General features: G+C 36.7%; 1 protein-coding gene across 2 annotated transcripts in view; it reads right to left on the bottom strand.

Annotated features, from left to right (window-relative positions):
* LOC119775951 (C-terminal-binding protein 2) overlaps nt 1-24,637 on the bottom strand; it is a 46,465-nt gene that overhangs the window by 3,713 nt on the left and 18,115 nt on the right. Inside the window, exons 3-9 of one of the 2 annotated variants that reach the window (XM_038274115.1) lie at nt 15,962-16,106; nt 12,928-13,134; nt 7,364-7,578; nt 5,075-5,205; nt 3,736-3,863; nt 2,229-2,346; nt 1,234-1,308 (exon numbers count right to left, since the gene is read on the bottom strand). In XM_038274115.1, the coding sequence (XP_038130043.1) occupies nt 1,245-1,308; nt 2,229-2,346; nt 3,736-3,863; nt 5,075-5,205; nt 7,364-7,578; nt 12,928-13,134; nt 15,962-16,106 (1,008 nt within the window). In that variant the 3' untranslated portion in view covers nt 1,234-1,244. The remainder of the gene's footprint in view (nt 1-1,233; nt 1,309-2,228; nt 2,347-3,735; nt 3,864-5,074; nt 5,206-7,363; nt 7,579-12,927; nt 13,135-15,961; nt 16,107-24,637) is intronic. The other variant, XM_038274114.1, reaches the window with a different exon arrangement.

The raw sequence follows: 24,637 nt of genomic DNA, 5'->3' as shown, positions 1-24,637 counted from the left end.
TCAAAATTAAACAAAATAAACATCTGAAATATATGAGTTTGTATGTAATGTATGAATATAATATACAAGTTTCACTTTTTAAATGGAATTACTGAAATCAATCTACTTTTTCATGATATTCTAATTTTATGACCAGCACCTGTATAATGTAAAATAGAAACATTTACACCTAGCTAAATATTAGAATTTGTACTCACTGGAAATACAACCACTAGGTGGTGCTATGTGCCTTGTGATGTTTCTGCATCTTTTATTAAACTCTCTGTGGGCTATTTTATCAGGATTGGCTAAATTGAAGCCCATTTGACCAAATAGCTAGTTTGCTTACTTTTTAGACTTAGACAGATTTTATTTGTCATTTTGTTTGCACAAGCGTAAAACTTGTAACTTTTACTGTGAATATTAGCGCTTCCTCATACCTGTTTGGTAAGTATTCCATATTATAAATATTTTTGTTGAAGTAATACTGAAACGCCAAAAACTTAGCTACTGTTTGGATGACTGACCATTTTTTAAACCAGTTTTTCTTGGATTCTTGATCACATTAGATGAAAAACTAATCTTAATTGACAATCCTCTCTCTCCACTTTCCAAATGGCAGAAAATGTGTTTAATCAGGGGTGTCAAAGTGGTTCCAGAAAGGGCCGTGTGGCTGCAGGTTTTCTTTCCAACCAAGCAATAGCACACCAGACTCCATTCATCTCATCAAGTGAGTCCAATCTGAACATGGTGACTTGATGAGATGACTGGAGTCTGGTGAGCTATTGCTTGGTTGGAAAGAAAACCTGCAGCCACACGGCCCTTTCTGGAACCACTTTGACACCTGTGGTTTAAATGTTCTCTAGGAAGGCATTGGAATACGGACATTAACGTTTCTAGTTCCTGATTTGGAAAAAAGAGACATTTTCAATAGAAAAATAGATCACCACAAAACCCATAAACTGCAAAGAAAAGGAACAAAGCAGCAAAAGTTTCCCCAAACAAAACAAAACAAAAACCGGAAAGAGGAAATCACCAACAATAATCTGAATTGCTTCAGATCATTCTTACTAGGACACTCCAAACCCACATTCACTGCCATCCAGCTCTACTCTAAGTTCAGTCAAACAGGTGAGTTTCTTTTTCTTTTTTTTGAGGGGGTGAGGATGGTGGAAGTGGGGCTCTAGAGGTAGGGGAGGAAACACATCAGGTGAGTTTAAGACTAGAGGGTTCCATCCAGGGTGTCTCATTTACCTGCTCCTGATCTAGGCATTAATTTTGTCTTGGGGAACGCCGGTTGTTACGGCCGGGAGAGTTTGGTTCACCTGGCTGCATGAAAGAAGAAGACGGAGGTGGACATGCTGAGATCAAAAGAACCCAGAACCAGACAAACATGTAGAGAGAGGTGTTCTGGGGGTCTGTAATGCACGCTAAATAATTCAGATCGCCTGGATTTTCTCTGATATATGAACCCTAAGTATATCAAGATGTCTTACAAATTAAAATCCAAAATGTGTGACAAATATTTGGATTCAGATCTTTTCCTCTGAAACCTAATAATACTCAATAAAACTAATTGTCCTGGTTTGCATCTTGTAGAGGAGTCAGCAAACAAATGCAAAGCTTTCTATCCCCACAATGAGGCAGGCAAGGGGCAGCGTCATCCTGTGGGGTTGTGATTCCTCATCAGGGACAGGAAGAAGCTCAGATTATAGATGGGAGCTAAAAAAGAGGTAATCCAGGAAGAATTACCCTCACACTGTTATACAATTAATTATCTGGTCAATTCAGTTTATTTATATAGCGCCAATTCACAGCATATATAATCTCAAGGCACTTTAGAGTGACCAGAGCATCTTCATTTATGCGTATTGTGTCTCTTTACATTGCTTGTGGCACACTACAATATGGAAACACAATTGGGCTTTTTTTAAATTCTGGATTAGCATAATTAAGGGGCTTAAAAAACAGGTTTTACCTTCTATTTCACATTTGAGCTACTTTGTGTTGCTTTATCAGATTAAACCACAATAAAACCAGTGAAATTTGTGGCTGTAAAGTGAACTATAAATGTTCCAGGGGTGTGAATACTTTTGAATGTCACTGTATCGTCTGTTCTACTCGACTGGAAGAAAAACAAAAAATTGTTTAACCATGGAGAAAATGATACAAAACTCAATTATCATTAACTGAACAACTGTTCATAAATGAAAGGCATATGTTGCCCTCCAGACCTTTTTGTTTCCTACCTGTAGGCAGCGCCGTTGAGCTCAGGGTGGACGCCAGGTTGCTCCATAACTCCCCAGGGGGCCGTGGTGACAAAGAACTCCTTGTTGACACAGTTTCGTAGACTGTCAGGAATTCGTCCTGCCAAATGAAACGCCACAAATAAAGAAACTACAAACTGGTAGCAGGAGATAGGACACAATGAAACAAACGGCAGTTAGAGCAGGGATTCAGATCCCGATTTCCCATACATAACATCACCATCTGGTCTATAGGATCTGTTCTCCGTTCAATTCTAAAAGACTGGTCTCCAAAATTAGTGATTGTACTGTATAAACTCTTTTAAAAACACCGCACTGGCAAAGATCAAAGCAGACTGGTTGGATGAGTTGGGGGGAGGACATGGAAGACAAGGGTGTAACTTTGTGATGAAAGTTGGGGGGGGACGAATGGCGGCTGATGGACCTACAGCTACTCGACACAAACGCTTTCAATAGGATTTGTATTTTCCAAAATTGATCTCAAACATATATTCATTGAATGCTTTCCTATTGTTGAGAACACAAAGCTATCAAAATACACAGATATTTATATTTATGGGTAGTTAGGCATTAATATATATGTGTATGTGTATATGTGTATACAAAAAAAAGGATGAATAACAGCCGATTCCGATGCTAACAGCAATATATCATGCCTCCCTACTATGTACACAATTTCAGTTTCATTCATCCATCAATCCATCCAGAAAAATGGATTAATTGGATATTTTCTCTTTCAGCTACATCAGTGATTATCCTTCTTCAAAAGCAGCAAAATCAAATTTAGAAATTTGTCTCACTTATTGCTGATAGCCTAAGTCTATTGAAATTGTTAGTGGGGACATGTCCTCACTAGTCCTTCAGAAAGTTACGCCTGTGATGGAAGAGGACAATTGCGAGAGCGATCTACTAAAGGTAAACAACAGCACTTCCTGTGCCAAGCATTATTCAATTCAATATCCTACATCGCATCCACTACTCCAAAGCAAGACTGGCTAAAATATATCCTAAAACAGATGCAAGCTGTAACAGGTGTCAAAACACTCCTGTGGATTTAACACGTATGTTTTGGTCATGTCCAGCCGTAGCAACCTATTGGTCTCCGGTCTTTAAAACCTTGTCAGAAGCACTAAATACTAATCTTCAACCCAACGTTGCTACGGCCATATTTGTACCACAGATATTATATATTATATATATACAATTAGAGAAAATTAAATATACTCTCAGGGGGTGCAGGGAAAAATTCTTATCTGTCTGGGATCTGATGTTGATGCATGTAGATCAACTTAAAACTGTGCCAAATTAGTGATCTTTTAGCAGTCATCTTGCATTTGTATTTGTGATTGAATCCATGTGAGCCATGTCTTGTTTAGTGTATAGCTTTACAGTATTTCTTTTTTTATTGTTCTTATTTGTTTTTGTTTTACCTCTTACGGGATGGTCAATAGAAAGAAAAAGAAAAAAAAAAGGAGGGATTGAGGAATACCTGTGATGGCTCTTCGGATCTCGGTGGCAGCCGCCTCCCTCATCTCCAGGGACGACTGCTCGCTGTACCAGGCTGTGTGAGGCGTGCAGATCAGGTTTGGGGCGTCTTTCAGTGGGCCCTGTGCAAAGCTGCAACACAAAAACACATATACAGTTTTAAACTTTAAAAGATTCATTTTTGTTCATTTCTACACCTTTTTTTTTTAACTGTGTTCCTAAAATCAGCATTAAGACTTTGCTTCCAGTATGTCTGCTAAGGAGCGATTCACTCACCACTTTTTTGAATTTTAAACCTAGAATTCTTGCAATAATCTGGACTGATTTATTCCTAATATACCCTTTAATACAGTAAAAGCAAAAAAAAAAAAAAAAAAATAGTTGTCATATTTCTGTCTTCTAAATCAAAAATTGAAAGTTTATAATTGCATATAATCGTAACAAAATGTGATATATTTGAAGATTTGTGTTGTTTTTTTTCAAAAATAAAATTATTATATAGGAATAATGAAAATAGAGATATCTGACAATCATGTGATGAATCAGCAGATTTCTAGCAAAAAATCAAAGGGATACTAAACTACAAAAGGAGCTAAACGTTCAATGAGAGCAGGTAGTTGAAAAATTCAGTGGAAGAAAAAAGTGGGTTTAACCCTTTATAGGGCATTCAGTGAAATACTTTGAAAATCTAAAATTTAAGCCAATAGTGTTATTACAAGACTTTATTACCTTTGTGAAATTCAAAAAATGTGGGTATTTTGCAAAAATTAAAGTCAATGTAATAACAAGAAACACCAACTTGCCCAAATATATAAAAAAAAAAAAAAAAAAAGTGCTTCTATAAGAAATTCATGAAAGAATGAAAGAAATATTTTTTGGCACTCAGAGGCATTAATGCTGATACTGTCACTTACAGTTTTTAGTTTATAAACCTAAATATAATTGTTAACTAGGCTTAATAAACTTTGAACTTTACTTTTTAAATTTTCAATTAGATTTTTACATTTTTTTATTGACTTATCTTTTTTTTCAACTTAATTTACAGTAGGTAATATATGATTCAAGGCCTCGTCTAATTGATCAAATGGCAAAATAAGATGTACAGCCATATAGCAGAATCTTTGCTGAATGGCTGGATATAGATCTTGTGCTTCTAGACCTCACTCAGGGACAGGAAAGGTATGTAAGGGGTATGCAGGTGATCAAAAACGGTAACTTGCCTTAAAAAGGGTTTAAAAAAGTTGAAACAGCAAAGATTACAGCCTTTAATGCTCAGTTTTAAGTCATTGCTTCTTAATTAACGGGTTAAACGTGTTTTTCTCTCACGTGTTTCTGTGACTTACGTGAAGGGCTCAGTTTCATGGACATCCAGAGCGGCTCCCCGTATCCTGCCCTCCTTCAGCGCCTGGGCCAGAGCTTTCTCGTCCACCAGGCCCCCCCGAGCGGTGTTAACCAGGAAAGCGCCCTGACGCATCTGTCACACCGAAAGATAAAAATACAAATCTGAGGCTCTGCCGGGCACAATCTGTCATTCTGATTTACTATTTGATCTGGAGCTGACAATCAGACTACATCTGGGAAAAAAAAAAAAGAGATGGAGATGAGGCAGCCCATCCGACCTTTTGGTGTAAATGTGCTTGAAAGGAGCTGTAGAGGGGGAGAGAAATCAAGTCAATATGCTCAGATGAAAGTAATCCCTTAATCTTGACAAAACCTGGAATCCAGGGGCATGAAAAGCCGTTACCCTGGCAGGCACTCCTTTTATTATTAGCTTCTGCTTGTTTTAACATAAAAAAAAGACAGAAAAATCACATTTCCATTTCAGCTTGGGAGACCTGCCAACATTTTTAGAGGCATTAGTGAGAAAAGTGTTGCCTCATTGCAGCACTTGAAGAAGCAGCTGAGACTCATGTGGCTTGTAGAAAGAAGCAGTTAAATGGTTTCGGCTGCAACTTCCCACTCCTACTTATCTCCTCATACGTTCAGAACATCTCACAGGAGACGCTTTAGAGGAGGCTGCAGTTCCACAGCCTCCATGCTGGTGTCGCTGCCTCATAGAGCAGCCTCCAGCTGTGCAGCCAGTCAATACATTTGCTATAGCTGTGGGCTGATGCTAATTGCATTTGACAGAGCAAAGGAATGAATCTGTGTCCAGCTTTGTTGGAGCTTAAGATAAAGAGCTGGAAAGGACTTTCTTCTTTCTCTATTATTTTAACCCCTCCTCAAATGTTGCTCTTCTCCAAAGGTCTTCAGAACATCCTTCAGTTCAGGCAAACAGTGATTTCCAACAGCTCAGAGGATGTTTTCCCTTCACAAATGGCTGCGTTACGTTCCTATCAGGTTAATGCACTGCTTCTCGAAGTACTGAAGAAGATTAGGGCCACTGAAAAAATAAAAAAACTTTATTTTTGACTTTTTTTATATGTATAAAACCTCAAACTCAATGCTATTCCTGACATTTTGAATTAAAAAAACTTCCTGGATGAGAAGCAAAACGTCTTTAAACTTGGAAACCAAGTCCAGTGGGTTGTTTCTAAATTTTTTTTCTATTTGAAAAAAAAAAGTTTAATGACTTTTAAATATTATTTTAGTTCAATATGGGAAAAAGTCAGAATTCTGACTTTTTTCACAGAATTTCTCAGCAGAAGTTAAAACAAGAGAGCTAGTTCAGTCTCTAGTCAAAGCTAAGGCTTGATGCTAACATTCTTGTTAGCTGTCAGAGTTCAGTCAGAATTCTGAGAAAAAAGTCAGTATTCTGAGATTAAAGTCAGAATTCTGACTTTTTCCCATAATAAACTGAAATAATATTTAAAAATCAGTTAACTTTCTTTTTTTTTCAGGGGCCCTAATCCTCTTCCGTATCCAAGATGTTCTGGTGAGATCTTTTAAATCTAGTCCCAACCATCTCCAAACTACATATGCTTAAATTGCTCCACAAAAGGGGTTAGATTTACTTTCGGCATGAGGTGAATGGAAAAGTATTTCTCCAGCGTTTGCTCCTTGTCAAATCTAAATGTTTTTAAACAAAGTAACTTTAGTTTAAAAGTAACTTTTCAAAATGATTTCATTTAGTAGGAAAATAAATATATCTACATGATTATCAGCCCCACACTATCATGCTCCCAGCACCATGTTTAACTCTAAATGTGATCATGCAGCAGTTACTATAATCCAGAATAAAAATAGAATGTGCAGAATTGAGTTTTTTCATGTCTAATAAAAGTAGAATTTTAAAATAAAAGGCAAGTTTTAACTTGAATTTTTAACTTATTTTTTGGACGTTTCAGACCAATATGACAAACAAGCTTATTTGTACATAAAAACAACCTCAATAGTTCTATTAGCAGATTGTAAACCAGCATTAGCTGTTTGTAGAGTCCTCGTTGCCATCATTGCATCCCTATATTCAGCTTGAATAAACCTATATTAGTGTTGGGAGTAGCTCTATTATAGAATAAGTGTGTTAGTGACCAATTTAGTATTTAATTTAAATAATAATCTAAGTGCTTCATTATTCATGCTGTTTGCAATCTAATGCAATATCGGTCAGCTAAAGCAACTTTTCAGAAGTGCGCTTAACGCTGCAGGGAGAGACTTTTCATGACGTCCTGTCAGCGTTTTATCAACTTTACCTGTTTGATGGTGAAGTCGTTGATGAGGTGGTGGTTGTGCTCATTCAGGTTGCAGTGCAAGGAGACGCAGTCGCTCTGGTAGAGGAGGTCCTGCAGGGTGTAGACACGCTGCACGCCCAACGAGCGCTCCAGTCCATCCTGCAGGTAGGGGTCGTAGAAGATGACGTTGAAGCCGAAAACCTTGGCTCGCACCGCCACCGCCTGACCTGAACGACCTGGGGGATAGAAATGATTGGGGTTAGATTCATGAGGACACAGAGTAAAGCAGGTATGTGCGTAATTTTTACTTACTATAGAGTATACTACTGGATATACAGTAATATCAGCCAAAGAATACAGCAGGAAGGCCAGAGTGAGATGCAGTTTAAAACAAGGCCACATTATCGCTGCTATTAGAGATAATTAATCTGTAATAATCTGCTTTATCCACAGAAATAAAATAGAACTACATTTAATGTTAAAATATCTAAAAAGTCTTAGCATATAGTAGCTACTGATGCAGCTAAAAGATGTAATTACAAAATGTGTGTTTTTTTTTTTTACATTTCTTTTAAATCTGGATGCCTTTGACTATTTGCCTCCTAAGATCTAGTTTTCTATCTTTTTCAATATGTTAAAATGTCTGTAATGTTGAGGTTCTGAATGGATAAATGATGTAAAAAAGGCATGGAGCAAAGAGGAATAAGCAAATCTTAAAATTAACATGAATTATGAATATTTATATTAATAGACTTTATTATTAATATTTTAAAGAGTCAGAAATGTGTCATTTTGAATGATAGTTTGACATAAATTAATACTATTTTGCTTTGGGAAATGTCCTAAATTATTGTAACTTTAGTTAGAGAGCTCTGTACATCCACCAATTTCTATATAGAAAGACAGGAATAAAACTTTCACAAAAATGTAAACCGATAAGAATCAAGAATGCTACCTGATTCTGAGACTGATGAAAAGACATTTAGTGTAAAAAAAACACTAATGAGAACCATCAATATTATAATTTTATTGGTCCTATCATTATTATTATACAGTTATGAGGGTTGAAGTTAAGAATTAATATTGAAGGAGCTAAATGTTTATAAGGTAAAATATGAAAGGTCTTTAGGATTTTTGTTACAAAACTAAAAGCAGTAAATATTTAAAGTTAGTTTGGTCAGGTTTTACATCAGAAGAAGATAAAACTTTTGCTTTATGTGTATTAATAGTACTATTAAATAATTTATTTCTTAATCTAAGGTTATAACATAAATTTGCATGTTAAAACCATACATGCAATAGATTATAATAGAACTCCTTTTATTTTTGCAGCAGTCGGATTAATTGTTAGTTTTCTGTTTTAATAAAAAGTTTTTTGTTTAAGTGTTTTTGAATTAGCTGCTTTGAATCTGCTATTTTATAAAAAATTTTTTTCCATGTCTTGAAAAGATGCAGACCATTGAGGAATTAGGGGAATAGTCGTGACACAGAAACCATCTGAGGGGGAGAGGTAACAGACAGTGATTCAGGGCTGCACATATTAAGCCTCTCCTCAGTCTCCCGCAGCCATGTGTTGTGTAGGAAGCAGGTCTCCACTGGAGTTGGCTGAATGAAGCGTTCCTTTCAGTGGCTGCAGAGTAAAGGAGAGCTGTCTGGTGTTGGCTGTGAAAAGGATTGCTAATGTCCTCTATGCTCTCTGGGACTTTTCTCTCTGTGATGGAGTATTGTGCTCCTCCACAGAGGAGAGGATTCAGACAATCAGAAGGAGCAGATAAACACCATGCTCTCTTTTAAATGGTTAAAGTGCTATATATTAAATATTAAATAGATTCTAACCTGGTCGCTTATGTTTTGGCTTAAGCTTCTGTTTAAGCTGGTATTTTATGAGCAGATCTGAACTCCAGTTGAGGAATCAGGCTTCCTGCACATTAGGTAACTAATTTGCAAACTTTTAAAAAAATAACAGCCAATTCTCATCCTAGCTCTTTATAAACCTGGATCAATCAATTTTTTTAAAAGCATTAAACAACTCTTTTCTGACACGGTGCCTGTGATGAAAGCTTTATAAAATACCACAGCATCAAAGCTTATTTTCCATCCTGCTTCTTCACACTTAACTGATCAATACCAATAACTGTAACAGAAGCAGAAGATCTGCCGCCCACAGCAGCTTTTCAATATCTGGCACCTCAGACTTGATTTTGCTTTGTGAAACCAACCTATTCACAGAGGAGAGCTGAAGATGAAGTAAAAAAAATGAGACTAAAAGCGATTCCCAAACTTCACTTCATTTAAACTGTCAACACTGAAACTGATGAAGGGCTAAATACTGTATGAGGGAAAACGCAGGGGGGCAGGATGCAGTTAATGCCTATTGACTGTGTGTTAAAGTCCAGTATTATTGAAGAGAATTTGATAAAGCTTTACAGAAATAGCTGAGGTTTGCAGAGATTTATTTAATATAAAAAAACATTCAAAGATGCATTTTATTACTTGTTGATGCAGAAAATTAGATTGTAGTGTAGTTGGCTCTCATTCATTCAGTTGGTCATATAACCTAATGACTGACCATTTGCACAGTGAAATGCAGGTTGGACAAGGCAGTTAAAGGGTTAAAACAGTTAGCTGTACTATTTTATTAAATAAAAGATACAAAATAGCTGATTTTAACCAGATCTGACAGCTGAAGAAGCTTTTTCTGCAACTTGGGCTCCAGCAAATCGGCTATACACTGCAAAAACGATCTAAAAATGAGTAAAAATGTCTTAGATTAAGTGTATTTACCCTTAATTTGAGCAGGTAAATAAGACGATTTGCCAATGGAATGAGTATTTTTACTCTTAAAATAAGATAATAAATAATATACACTTGTAATAAGGCAATATAATTGTTTTTTCTTATTTTAAATGTAAATTGTTTTGTTACATTGGCAAAGTGTCTCACTTACCTCCTTAATTAAAGAAAAAAATGCACTTATTTTAAGAAAAAATCACTTACTGAGATTTGAATTCTTTGCAGTGTAGGAGGCAGTCACTTTTCAACTAATGCTGGACACAGTTTGAAAAAAACTGCCTGTGCCAGAAGGAGTCAGGGATGTGGATGGAAGCGAGGGGATTAGATAAAAACAAGAAAATAAGGGAGACAGTGTTCTCTGCCAGGGCCTGGTGCTCGGGAACAGTTAGTCTGTGCAGCTGTCTGGGACCTGCGGGTGGTGTGTGTTTATGTGTGGACACAGAGATAAGGTAGCACTCTGGAAATGCTTGTGACAACACCAAGCATTTGAGTGCCCAGTGATGTCGAGGCAGGAGACAATAGATCAGAAAAAAACACACACCATCAGCAGGGAAACAGTTTGGGAGAGTGGAACGCACGCATTCACACACACCAAGCAGAATGGAGTGCGCCATGAGGGCTGATTATGGCCAGGCGAGATGTCAGAGGAGAGCAATAATGGAAACGAAGAGTCAAAAAACTGAAAGAAGGAAATAATAATGATATAATGGTGGAGCATTAGAGCGCTGGGATGTGAGAGCGGTTAGAAGGAGGCGGCCCAGAGGGAAGCCAAACAGACAACCTTGAGATAATCAGGGAGACTAGCAGAGCCGAGGAAAAAAACAACCTTATCGGAGCCGGAGAACAGAAGGCTCTTTGACTGGAATGAGGATTCAGAAACACAACGTGGACGTAGGGATACAGAGACTGGTGATCGGAGTAGAGGTCGACCGATGCAGATGCATTCTACTTTAACATAGCATAGCATATTCTAACAAAGCCCTGATTTCTTAGGCCTGATTTTTAAGCTGATATTTCTCCAGTTACAAGATAAATTTACAAACTGATAAAAAATTGTTTAAAAAAAATTCTGAATTTAAGCATAAAATAAACAGTTACTGAGAAATCAAACAAAATATTAATCATAGAGAACAAATGGACCAAGCAGCACACATGTGGCTGCGTGATCTCAATACATGGCTGATAAATGCATAAATAAATCTGCGAACACATGCACGTATCGGCCACAAGGAGTGGCGGCCTAGTGGTTAGAGCATCTACTTGGAATCCTGAGATTCTGAGTTCAAACCCCACTCCCACAGACTGCCACTCTGGGTCTCTGAGCAAGACCCTTAACCCCACACTGCTCCCTGGCGCCCCACGATGGCAGCCCCCTGCTCCCCAAGGGGATGGGTTAAAATGCGGAGGTAAATTTCTCCGATGTGAGATCAATAAAGTTAAATTATAATTATATTTTGTGTGCACCGATGCCTGAGGAGCAAACAGTATTGGTGTGAAATCCACAATGAATAGGACAGCACCTAAATATCATCCAAGCCATGAGGCCATACCCTTATATTACTATATACAGGCTAACATTTATGTATTCATACATTTCACTGTGAGCTAAGAAACCAAAAACAATTAGCAAAGTTTCACAAATTAGTTTATAACTTTCCTTCAGCCCATCTTTAACTATTCAATATATCTCATCTATGATACATTCATATATGACTAATTAAAGTGGTCTAGCCAAAAAAGGCATTATGTCTTACTCCATTGTGTTTTCAGAGACAGAATGCATATTTTAGAAATATATGAGTTAATGTATTTACTTTGTTAAGGAAGCTTTGTATTCTCAGTGCAGAATAACTCTGTTAAACTTTTATCAATCAGTTTTAGATAAAGCCGAAATGATTCATTACTATCCAGACTCCTTAAAACGGAGGGAGTTTAGCATCAGTTGAAAGTTCTGGACAAATTTTGAGACTAATGCCTGTTGCTGTACTCTTGTAGTTCTCTACACAGTATTCAAATATTTTCTGAAATATTTCTCTTTTCTACCAAGTACTCCAAATACAGGAAGATAGTATTCAAACAAAGAGTAGTGTTGTCGGTCAACTCGGCACTATCTTAATCAGCCCTGTCAACACAAAAATGCAAGAACTCAAGAATTACTTCTGTAAATACTTAGAAATAAAAGTAGACTTGGACTGGCGACCTGTCCAGGGCGTACCCCGCCTCTCGCCCTGCAGACAGGAGATAGGCAACAGCACCCCTTGTGACCCCGCTTGGGATAAGCATGACAGAAAATGGATGGATGGATAGAAAAGTAGACTATTCTACTATTCTAGGATGTTGTACTATAAGATCCAGGAACAGAATTAAGATGCTACTTAAAACAAGTATATTTTATTGGAGGCTTTTAAATATGCATGCATTTTATTCAAGCTATGAAAGAGTGACGCTAGCAGTGTTAATCACAAACAAATGAGGCTAAAAGGAGAGATAAAATGCAAGATGCAACAAGACTGCAGAAGCTTTTGAAAATTGAAACTTTAGCCTTGTCCTTAAAAGATCAAAGATTTACTTTTCTTTCTAACTCATGTTTAGTGTTCTCTCTGATCCTAATATACATCAGCAATCCATAATCAAAGCAGGAAAAGTCAAAATCTGTGTTAGTAAAGTTGAAATTAGGCACAAAATTCTCATTTTGGTAGATCTACAAGGAGGGCAAAAAAGGTGAAAAAGAGATAAATAAAAAAAGGTAGGGTATTTTTCCTGTTACAAGAAATAATAAACCAGATATTCACCAAATCCGATGAGGCCGAGGGTTTCGCCACGGATGCGGGCTGCACCAGAGGCCACCTCTCGGATCTGCTCCACGCTCTGGACCCTCGTGCCCTCCCGGAGAGCCTGGTAGAGCCATGTGTTTCGCCTGTACAGGTTCAGGATGTGGCAAATGGTGGAGTCGGCCGTCTCCTCCACCGCTGCAGAGGGAATGTTGCACACAGCAATACCTGAAGGAAGAAAAATGAGGAAACAGACAGCAAAAGGTTTTAGATTCATTTAGCAAATTAATTCTTGTCACATTTTATTACTCAAAAAATGCCTAACGTACAATCTAAAATTGTTACATCTAAAATGATCAACTAGAAATGCCACATTAATTATATATTCTATTAATTAATAGAAAGAAAAGTGAACTATTACAGTAAAATACTGACATACTACAGTAAATATCAGGACAATCTGAAGACATTGAAGTTTTAGACGCTTCCTTTTGAGTTATATTCCAGCAGAGTGTTCTCAATTTAGCTGCCTTCAGGCGATTTAAACCTCTGACCTCATGGTATTACTTTGCCTTTCCTCCAGCATAACAGCCTCTTTTTTTCTTATATTCCTTTCAAAGCACTTCTGCCTGCCCTCGCTCTCCACTAATGCCCTCATCCCACTCTGTATCTCTAAGTAACAGCACGGTGGTCTGCTAACAGCAAAAAGAAAATACCCAGAATCTGTTCAATGTTCAATCAACGGCCTCTTTTTTCTCCTCTCAGAGAACAGCCATCGTATCTGCACGCCTTCTCGAGGCATGATAGCTTTTTGACTCCTGCGTTGCAAAAGGCAGCGCGCTGTCGGAGAGTGGGTGGCAGTTAGACACAGTATCTTGTATTGGCAGGGAAATGGCAGCTTTGTCAGCTGTAAGAGCCGTTTGAGCCGCCGAGCCTGCTGATAGAAGCCTGGTTGGTTCAGAGAATAAATCAAACTCTTTTTTTTCTCTTTTACTTTCGGGCTTTTTGAACCTTCTGCCGCTCAGTTCCATCTTCATGGTACATCTTACATTAAACTTTAACATAAGAAAAAGTATTCTAAAAATCTATACCAGGAAACTGTAAACAAGTTTTTCACTGGAAGAAAATCACCACCAGGGATAGATTTTATTTCTGTCGCCATCTTCGCCCCCTCTTTGAACATTTTCACTTAATGCAAATGATTTTAATGAATCACCCCTGAATTATCCAGATAAATCCAAACAACAACTCTTTCTGATAAAATCAACTTAAACCATATATACATGTATATACATATATGTATACATATATACATATGCACATACATATATATGTATATAAATATATATATACATACATACATACCGGTACGTTTATCGTTAGTTCTGGTAAACATTCCAACATAAGAATTTCGATTTGTCATCTAAATGATGAAAGAGAGTTAATGATCTTTAAAAATGTAAAAGATGTCAAAAAGAGATGTCAAAATTTACTTTTACTTTTTTATTTTACTATTGGGGGATTCCAAAATTCTAAGAATAACATTAAATGTGGTTCCTGTGGGATGTTTAGTGATATAAATCACCATTCTTTTAATCGGTATAGCTTTTAGCAGCAGTATTTGTTGAACTATGATCACTTTGGTATGCAGTCACAGCTACACTGTTAGCTGAACCATACCAAAAGTAATGAACATTTTTACAGTGTTTTCACGATAGTACCACAAAATATTGTGATAAGATTTCAGCTGTATATCACCCAGCCCTAGAACCGACCCAGCTAAGTCTATCAGAGTGTAAACTACATGCAGTTTCAACAATCTTAGGAAGATTAAGAGAACAACCAGATACTTATTTCCTAATATTCTTTGTGTAATCAACTAGTATCTCTGGTGGTAAAACAAACCCACAGCATGATGGAGCCACCATCCCAGTTCACAGGTACAGAGTGTGTCTAGGTATCACTGTGTCTATATAAAGTAAAAATAGTTTCATATGGTAGTAAGACTTTCTTTCCAGGGCATCATTTGACATCTGATTTTGGATTTCTGCACATTTACATCAAACATGAGGGTGTTTTGATTCTGGAGCAGAGGTCTAATTGATAATCAACACCAAGTCCATACTTTTTATTGCAAATTCTAACCTCATCGGAGACGTAATGACATTTTCCCCCCCCCAATACATTTTATTTTTTTAACCTTAGTAATAACTTGGGTGTTTCTGAACTTCTTGCATATCTAAATAAATTACAGCTACTTGTCAACATAATTAATAAATCTACAACTGTTAAGATATGGCTTCAAAAGACTAACATATTTAAAATTCTCTGTAGATTTTAGCTGTTTGTTAAAGTATCCTCATATCAGTATTGCTTAATCTAATCTATATTATTCAGTATTTCTAGTTTAAATCTAGCTAAGAAAAACATTTTAACAGAAAAGTAATAAAGATATTAATTGTTAGCTTTCTTTTCCCATCTGGTATTAAAAAAAAAAATCACAGAAACTTAAAAAACCTGCCTAGTTAAACCCCAAAGATGCATTAAATCTCTCCTACTTAAACAAAAGTCTAATAAAAAAGGTTTTATTTATTAATATTTCGATACACATAAAAGCAGTGTTAAACTAATGGCCAGGTAGAACATTTGACTGCATAAATCTCTATTGAACTTTGTAAACTAGCTGGCAAAAAACATGCCCGATCATATACAAATATATATAGGTTAAAAAAGATTCCCTGAAGCTTGCTTTTAAAATACCTTTAAGGTAACTTGAGAAACCACATATTCTGATAATAATAATAGTAATAATGATTTAAAATTGAAGGTGCCTTTATTTATTCTGTTGTATTCCCTTACTAAACACTAAGCAGTAGGGTATAACCAATCACTGCAGCATTGGATTGTTGTAGAGTACATAGCTATGTAAAAAGGAATAAAAACATATTTGCTTATTCTAACAGTTACGGTAAGCTGTGATGGCCATATTCTCCTTACCATCCTGGTTCAGTATGAACACATGGATCTTTAAACCCCAAATGTAACCATTTAGTACCTAGTTCTCCCGCCGCTTTTATGTCAATGTTGTCATATCCGCTGCCAATGCGGATGATGATGCGCAGGGCTTTGAACTTCTCCAGGTCCTCTCTGGTTAAGGTGATGGTGTGGTACATCATGGCCCCCACTGCCTCATTTAAGACCTACAGCACACAGAGGGGGGAAAAACACAGATATTTTTTAGTCTTATCACTTGCTTTGTATATATACAATTCAGTTTATTCATATAGCGCCAATTCACAACAAATGTCATCTTAAGGCACTTTACAGTTCACCAGATCATACAGTCAAATTGATTAAAAGATTTCTATCTAAGGAAAACCAGTTGTTTGCATCGACTCATTGACTCAAAGGCAATCCCTCACACTAAGCATGCTTGTAGCGACAGTGGAGAGGAAAAACTCCCTTTTAACAGGAAGAAACCTCCAGCAGAACCAGGCTCAGTGAGTCTGTCACAGTCGGAGAAACAGGACTACACTGAAAAACAGGACGATCTCCAACATCTATGAAGGTGTTGATGGCAGCAGCACAGCTGATATTTCTAAATCATTTTAAGTGGACATATTGCAGCTTTGCAAAAACCATGCCATTATGTATAATTATTCAGCCCACATATAAAGTTATGCTTGAAGGTTATTGCCAGTCAAATAAATCGAAAATGACCATAATAATAGTAGTAGAAAATAATAACAGATGTAGAAATATCTGTAAAAAATCTATCTATCTATCTATCTATCTATCTATCTATCTATCTATCTATCTATCTATCTATCTATCTATCTATCTATCTATCTATCTATCTATCTATCTATCTATCTATCTATCTATCTATCTATCTATCTATCTATCTATCTATCTTTTCTGTAATGTTCACTAGGACTTCTGCACCTGATGACAGGTACGTTGCTCAATAGCAAAGTACATAAATTTGTCTGGGAGAGTTTGTTTTTAGACTAATTTTTTCAACAAAAATTCAAAATCAATACTCTATTATAAATTCTAATTTAATATTATTAATATTTTATGAATTTATAACCGTCTTTAATGGGAGCAAATGTAAACATATGCTGCATCTGTGTAGTGGGAGCCAACAGAGCTGTGCCGCTGGTTGTCATCCAGTGAAACACCAGGAGGCCTCAGCTCAGCTTCAGCTTTCCCCTGACTGGGGACACTGCTTTAGGTTACTATGAGCCAACATGACCATGACTTTTGAAAGCTGGACTGTGTGCCGTTAGAGCACATGAAGACCTGGCAAAGAAGAGGTGGTTTATTCTTACAGTGAATGTTTGTGTGAGCTTCGGCAGGAGGGCTGCATGGACTAACAGATAAGGTCTGGACTCTGGAAGGGCTTGGGTAAAGCATCTGTCAGCCCAGGATTTCTATAAAGAGGTCCTGATTCTTACACACATCCCTAAAAACATCAGCAAATTTTGAGTGAATATTTAAAACTAAAAGGCTCATTTTGATCATTATGTAGTAGCAGTTTTAGTGTTACCTCTTGAATGAGCACTTTCTGTGAATATATTTAATTAAATGTGCTCAATATTTGAGTTTTGGATATTCAATTTACAGATATTTTTTTATTTTTTTCCTTTGCCAGACCTACATACAGTCAGTCTCACTTGTCTGAAACTCTACCTCCACTTACACTCCTTAAATTAAACATGTTTAGACAGTTTATGGCTTAATTTCTGCTCTATGTTGCTTGGAAATTGCATAGCTCAGTTAACAATTAGACTCAATTAAAAAATTAGTTGACACTTATCTTTATTTTAATTAAATTAATCAATTAATTGTTTTAGCCCTTATCATGAAGTAACTTTTTATACAGTCCATGTTAATTGCTATGAACAGTTTAGAGATGCCAATTAACCACAGGATGTACCCCTCCTTTTTGCCCATTTCGATGTGTATTTATTATAAAAAGTATGGATGGATGTAAACATCTGGTTTCAAGCACTTCATAAAACCCTTAAAAAATAAAATAAAAAATAATATGCATTAATACTGATGATGTACATAAACATATATTTATACATATATGCACATTAAATCAGACATGCATACAGCAGTACACACTGACAACCAGCTACTGTAAGCAAGACTTACATTCATATAATCATATTCATTTATAGATACAGCTAGTCTGACATGTATAATGAAACATGGTGTGACCACAGTTACAGTGGTTAATTTATACTGTACTTCTTTCTAGGGCTGAAACAAATAATTGATTATTGAAATAATCATCAACTAATTTAGTAATCATTTAAACATTACCTGGAGTATAGAGACTCCAGAGCATGACAGAGCGACCTATTTAGCACAGTAATTATTTCAAAACTGTAAAAAACGTATAAATATTTTGCATTTAATGAAAAAAAAATGCTCTAATCAGAACTACTTAGGTGGAAAAGTTTGAGTTTCACCTGTTTTAATTTCTTCTTTAAAGAATCTTTAAAAATCAACAGATTAATCGATTTGCAAAATAATCGTTAGTTGCAGCCATACACTTCATCAATACCCCCCATCTACTAGAGCCACATAACATTTCCTTATTGTAGACTGCACTGAAAAAAATAATGCAACCGTTTTTGGAATCTACTTAATCATATTTGGTCACTTTAACACAATTGTTTTACATCCTACTCTGCTAACATGTACAGTGGTGTGAAAAAGTGTTTGCCCCCTTCCTCATTTCCTGTTTTTTTGCATGTTTGTCACACTTAAGTGTTTCGGAACATCAAACCAATTTAAACAATACTCAAGGACAACACAAGTAAACACAAAATGCAATTTGTAAATGAATGTGTTTATTATTAAAGGAGAAAAAAATCCAAACCATCATAGCCCTGTGTGAAAAAGTGATTGCCCCCTAAACCTAATAACTGGTTGGGCCACCCTTAGCAGCAACAACTGCAACCAAGCATTTGCGATAACTTGCAATGAGTCTTTTACAGCGCTCTGGAGGGATTTTGGCCCACTCATCTTTGCAGAATTGTTCTAATTCAGTTACATTAGAGGGTTTTCGAGCATGAACAGCCTTTTTAAGGTCATACCACAACATCTCAATAGGATTCAGGTCAGGACTTTGGCTAGGCCACTCCAAAGTCTTCATTTTGTTTTTCAGCCATTCAGTGGTGGACTTGCTGGTGTGTTGAGGATTATTGTCCTGCTGCAGAACCCAAGTTTGTTTCAGCTTGAGTTCACAAACAGATGGTCAGACATTCTCCTTCAGAATCTTTTGGTTGACAGCAGAATTCATAGTTCCATTTATCACAGCAGGTCTTCCAGGTCCTGACGCATCAAAACAGCCCCAGACCATCACACTACCACCATCATATTTTACTGTTGGTATAATGTTCTTTTTCTGATATCCTGTGTTCCTTTTACGCCAAATGTAATGGGACACACACCTTCCAAAGAGTTCCACTTTTGTCTCATCGGTCCACAGAATGTTTTCCCAAAAGTCTTGGGGATCATCAAGATGTGTTTTGGAAAAATTGAGACGACCTTTAATGTTCTTTTTGCTCAGCAGTGGCTTTCTTCTTGGAACTCTGCCATTCAGGCCATTTTTGCCCAGTCTTTTTCTGATGGTTGAGTCATGAACACTGACCTTAACTGAGGCAAGTGAGGCCTGCAGTTCTTGAACGTTGTTGTGGGGTCTTTTGTGACCTCTTGGATGAGTCGTCGCTGCGCACTTGGGGTAATTTTGGGTGGCTGGCCACTCCTGGGAAGGTGCACCACTGTTCCATGTCTTCGCCATTTGTGGATAATGGCTCTCACTGTGGTTCGCTGGATTCCCAAAGCTTTGGAAATGGCTTTATAACCCTTTCCAGACTGATAGATCTTAATTACTTTCTTTCTCAATTGTTCCTGAATTTCTTTGGATCTTGGCATGATGGGTAGCTTTTAAGGATCTTTTGGTGGACTTTACTGTGTCAGGCTGCTCCTATTAAAGTAATGTCTTGATTGAAAACAGGTGTGGCAATAATCAGGCCTGGGTGTGGCAAGAGAAATTGAACTCGGGTGTTAAAAACTACAGTTATAGTATATTTTAACGAGGGGGGCAATCACTTTTTCACACAGGGCCATGATGGTTTGGATTTTTTTATCCTTTATCAATAAACACCCTTATTTACAAATTGCATTTTGTGTTTACTTGTGCTGTCCTTGACTATTGTTTAAATTGGTTTGATGTTCCGAAACACTTAAGTGTGACAAACATGCAAGAAAAACAGGAAATGAGCAAGGGGGCAAACACTTTTTCACACCACTGTAAAACTGTGTAAAAGTAACTAAATATGATTATGGTATGGCCAAAAAAATGTGCATATTTTTGGGGTATTTTATAGAAAATCACTTTCAATTATTGGGTATTAAAGTGTGCTTGAAACATTCCCAGCTGATGCAAAAGTTCCTGTAGCAGATAAACTCAATTTACTACGAAAAATACTGAAAAAAGATCAAAACATCAAAAGTATGTAAGGGTGAAATAAAGACAGGATAATACCTTCATTTTAACAGCATTAGACATGGTAACAAACACAATAAAATACTCACACGTCGCCCATAGATGGCATTGACAGAAACATTCAGCTGTTTTTGGTTTAGTTTTGAGCTACATATCTGTTCATTGATGTGTAAAGATGCGATAGATGATTAAAAAAGAATAACCTGAACTGTCCCACCTACAGGGATCTGTAGAGTGAAACACCCGAGGCTTCCCAAGGTGACCCGGTCTGCTAGTTATGATGATGAAGCTGCACCCCTCCAAGTATCTGCTGTGTCCCTGTCAGCACCTAAATAACAGCTCTACATTCACCTCCAGCCAAACTGAATTAGCTATCCTGTGATTAGTAGATTAGCTCTGAATTTCCATACTGCTTTTATTAGCACTGTGTCCTGGACGGGCCTTTCAGATACTAGTTCAAGGTTAAAACACTCCTTACACACACACGCCGTTATCCCCCTGCTCTGAAAGCCTGAGGACCTTCTTCCTTTTGAGCTGCAGGAGATAAAGGGGGAAGTTTGTCATCTAATTCTATGAATATTTCTTCAGGGTTCGACTGTAAGTTCAAATTTTTTTCATCTTTCAATTCATTTTGAAATACGATAAAATTAAGTCTAATTTGAATTTGTAGCTGATATTTCTATAATAGGCAGTTTTAGGGGGCCAAAAATCTAAATGAACAAAAACTTGAAGAAAGATACAAAAAGAAAAAAAATTAGGGAGTGAGGAAGGAAAGGAAGATAGGAAGCAATATTCCCAAGTGAAAAAAAAAGACAGACAGAAAGAGAGGATTTCAAAGAGGGAAAAGATAGACAGAAGAAATAACAGATGGAGGGAAACAAAACAACAGTCAATAAAATCAGAGAAATCTTATTTTCTTTCTCGATACTAATCCAGACCTAAAAAACGACTGAAATCAAATTAAAACACAACAAAATAAGCCTATCTATATTACATTTTCTAAATTTGTTTTGTAATTGTTGTTGGCATTATACACCTTGCCCCAGGGACAACAGTTGAAAACAAGCTCCATAGCTTATATTGAAACATTTACAGAAATGTTCATAAATGAGTACTGTCCCTGACAAATAAACAAACAAATAAATAAATAAATAAAAATGTGTCACTGCATGAGTTTCTGCAAAAAGACAAAATCAATTTTGATCACTAGGAAAAAAACAATTCCATGTATATATTTAGTTCAGTTCAATTCATTTTATTTATATAGCGCCAATTCACAACACATGTCATCTCAAGGCACTTTAGAGTTCACAAGATCATACAGTATGTGTGTGTTACTAGCATATGTGTGTGTTGCACTTGTGAGGACCATTTTTCACCATCACAATCAGGACCAGTTGTTGTAAAGTGAGGACATTTTACTGGTCCTCACAAGCTATTTTGCTAATAGTTCGATTCAGGGTTAAGATGTCAATTAGGTTAGGGTGAGATATGGAGCCTAGGTGGAAGTCCAACTGAAGAAACTGATTGCTCTCTTACGTCTACCTGCGACACAGCCAATCAGCTTTGAAACCACACCTCCACGAAAGCCTATCGGCATCAAAGTTCATCTTAAAAGGCCTCCGATCCACTTGCATGCTTCTGTGCGCAGGCGGCGGATGCGCTGTGACTTAATTCAGATGACACCGTTTCAACCCACCTCAAGCCCCTTGACCACCATCGTAGTTAAAGCTTCATCATAGTGTCATTCCTCCCGGACTCTTACTGCGTGCCCTGTCTCATTTCAACCGGTCCGGCAGAAGACCGCCATGTTGAGTCTGGTTCTGCCAGAGGTTTCTTCCCAATGGGGAGGTTTTCCTCTCCAATGTTGCTTCATGCTTGCTCATATTGGACAGGTTCTCTCAACCTGTGTTATCCAACTGGACTTCCATCTTCCAGGTCCCTGAGTGAAGCTCTAGTATCAGCTCATGCAGTCCACTGGATCTCCCCATAAAGCTCAGCAGACCCTCTCACTAACCAGCAGTCTACAGACTGACCAACTTCATCTATCTCCACTCCACCACCAGTTTCAGGCCTGCTGGGAAACAGCCCTGTTCTTTGCCCCTATTCATGCATATCTATCAAGATTAAGCGCTGTTTCCTGCTGAGGTCTGAGTAATTGTATCAATAAATTTCTCCTAATTGTCATTTCTCTTTGTGTGAGTTTTACAGATTGAAATGCATTGGTAATTGTTAGATTTAGTGTTAGTTTTAGAAATGGGGCATAGAAAGGGTTGAAAATGACTGAAAACAATGAAATTCAATGGGAGTCAACACTAGGTCCTCACTACATAAAGCAGAACAAGTGTGTGTTTGTGCGGTTCGTTGTAGAAGTTTGCAGCAATCATATCATCCTGCAAGCAGCACAAAAAGATGCAATTTGGCACAAAGATTAAAAACAAACTTTTTCCATCTGGCAGAAAAATGTAATCTAACTCAGCTCTTTAAACTACTAAACATTTATCACTGCACAAAAAAGACGCAGAAAAGGCAAACCACAGAACAACCTCATTGAAGCTAGTTAAAATGAAACACCTATGGCAAGAGCAATGTTTCAAGAGATTTTAGGACGGCTGACTTAAAAATTAGGTTTAGGTATCATTCCTGTGAAGTTATGGTTAGTAAATACAAGACTGGACTATAGTGTAACAACAGACATTTAATCACTTGAAAAAGGACAAGTGATGATGATACTGTAATATGAAGCTTTATTTTGAAAGGTAAGATCAAGGTGGCCGCAGATTAACGTTACCAGACGAGCGTCATGAGGCGAGTGCTATGACATAAGAGGCTGATACCAAATCTGCTATTAATGGAGAGAGTTACAAACAGTCATCATGCAGTTACATATAATTAATGTCAGGCTTATAAAGTTTGATTTGAAACCTTATTTTGAGGGTGAAATTTGTATCTCAGTTAACCATATAAGGGAGTTTATGGGTTTGATTTGTTTGGGAAGCTCTCCAAAAACCAGCAATGATATAATTTGGAATCATTGCTAATTAGAAAAACAATACAAACCCCTCCTGCAAAGTCCTTCTGTTTCCCATTTTTAAGATATAGGCCTGGGGTTAATAACCTGTGGCTCTTATGCACTAAGAGACTCTTTGGACCCTCTATAATTGCTCCTAATAGTGGCTAAAAGTGATAAAGAACCAACTAAAGGTTTTAAATATGCTATAATATGCCAGTGTTGGAAGCTTAAATTGGTTTTTAGCAGATTTTTTTAACCTAGCTTTACTATCTTTTCCAAAAACTTTCTAAGTTGAATTTTCCCTACAGATTTGCAAAGAAAAAATCTATATGTTTTCATTTTTTTTCTTGTTATTACTTTGGAAACTTTTTCCTTTTACATATTTTTTTCACAAATATGAACACCCTATAAAAGAAAACTAATGAATTTTATGTTTTTCCTCATTTCAAAACCTAATAGTACAAATAAATGGCAAACGATTTCCTGTAGTAGATATATAACAATAAATAAGTTGTTTTTATTAAAAGCTCATGTAAAATTTGCATCTTTTATTTGATTGGAATCATGGAAAATGGCTCTTCAAAGTATCTATTTTAAGCAATTACTCAAAACCACTGGCAGCAAAACAGCTTTGAATGATGATACTGCCACCACCATGCTTAACAGTTGTTTCAGTGTCAGATTTAAAAGCCTGTCCTCCACTCCTTCATATTTGCTTTTGAGTATTGTGTTCACATAGCTCAAACCAAGCACCGTCTGACCATGAAGCACTTCCTGGTTTTCAGAATCAACCCTACATTCTGGCACACAACAAAAACATACATAAGAGATTTGTTAAAATAAGTGTATTTATCCTTAATTTGAGTAGGTAAATAAAATAATCGGTTAATGGAACAAGCAATTTCCCTCTCATTAAACAATAATTAAATATACTGCTCTTCAAATAAGACAAAGCATATTTTTTATTTAACCCTTTAAAGCCCCAACCAAGAAATAACTTTCATGAGATTCTATTTTTTTTGTATCAGAATTGGCAGTGGACTTTCTGGAAAATGAAAAAAAAACAAAAACATTTTGCATTAATTACATTTGGATCCTTAATTGGCATCATTTGTCATTCAGTAGGAATTCCTGTATAATCTTTTGTGGATGTTCTGTTCATTTTTTGCGTCTGTTTATGTAAGTCT

This window comes from Cyprinodon tularosa, unplaced genomic scaffold (genome assembly GCF_016077235.1).
Source record: "Cyprinodon tularosa strain WSP-4 unplaced genomic scaffold, ASM1607723v1 ctg90, whole genome shotgun sequence".
NCBI classification, from domain to species: domain Eukaryota; kingdom Metazoa; phylum Chordata; class Actinopteri; order Cyprinodontiformes; family Cyprinodontidae; genus Cyprinodon; species Cyprinodon tularosa.
Note: the sequence above shows the minus strand (reverse complement) of the source record. Positions and strands in the feature narration are given on the sequence as shown.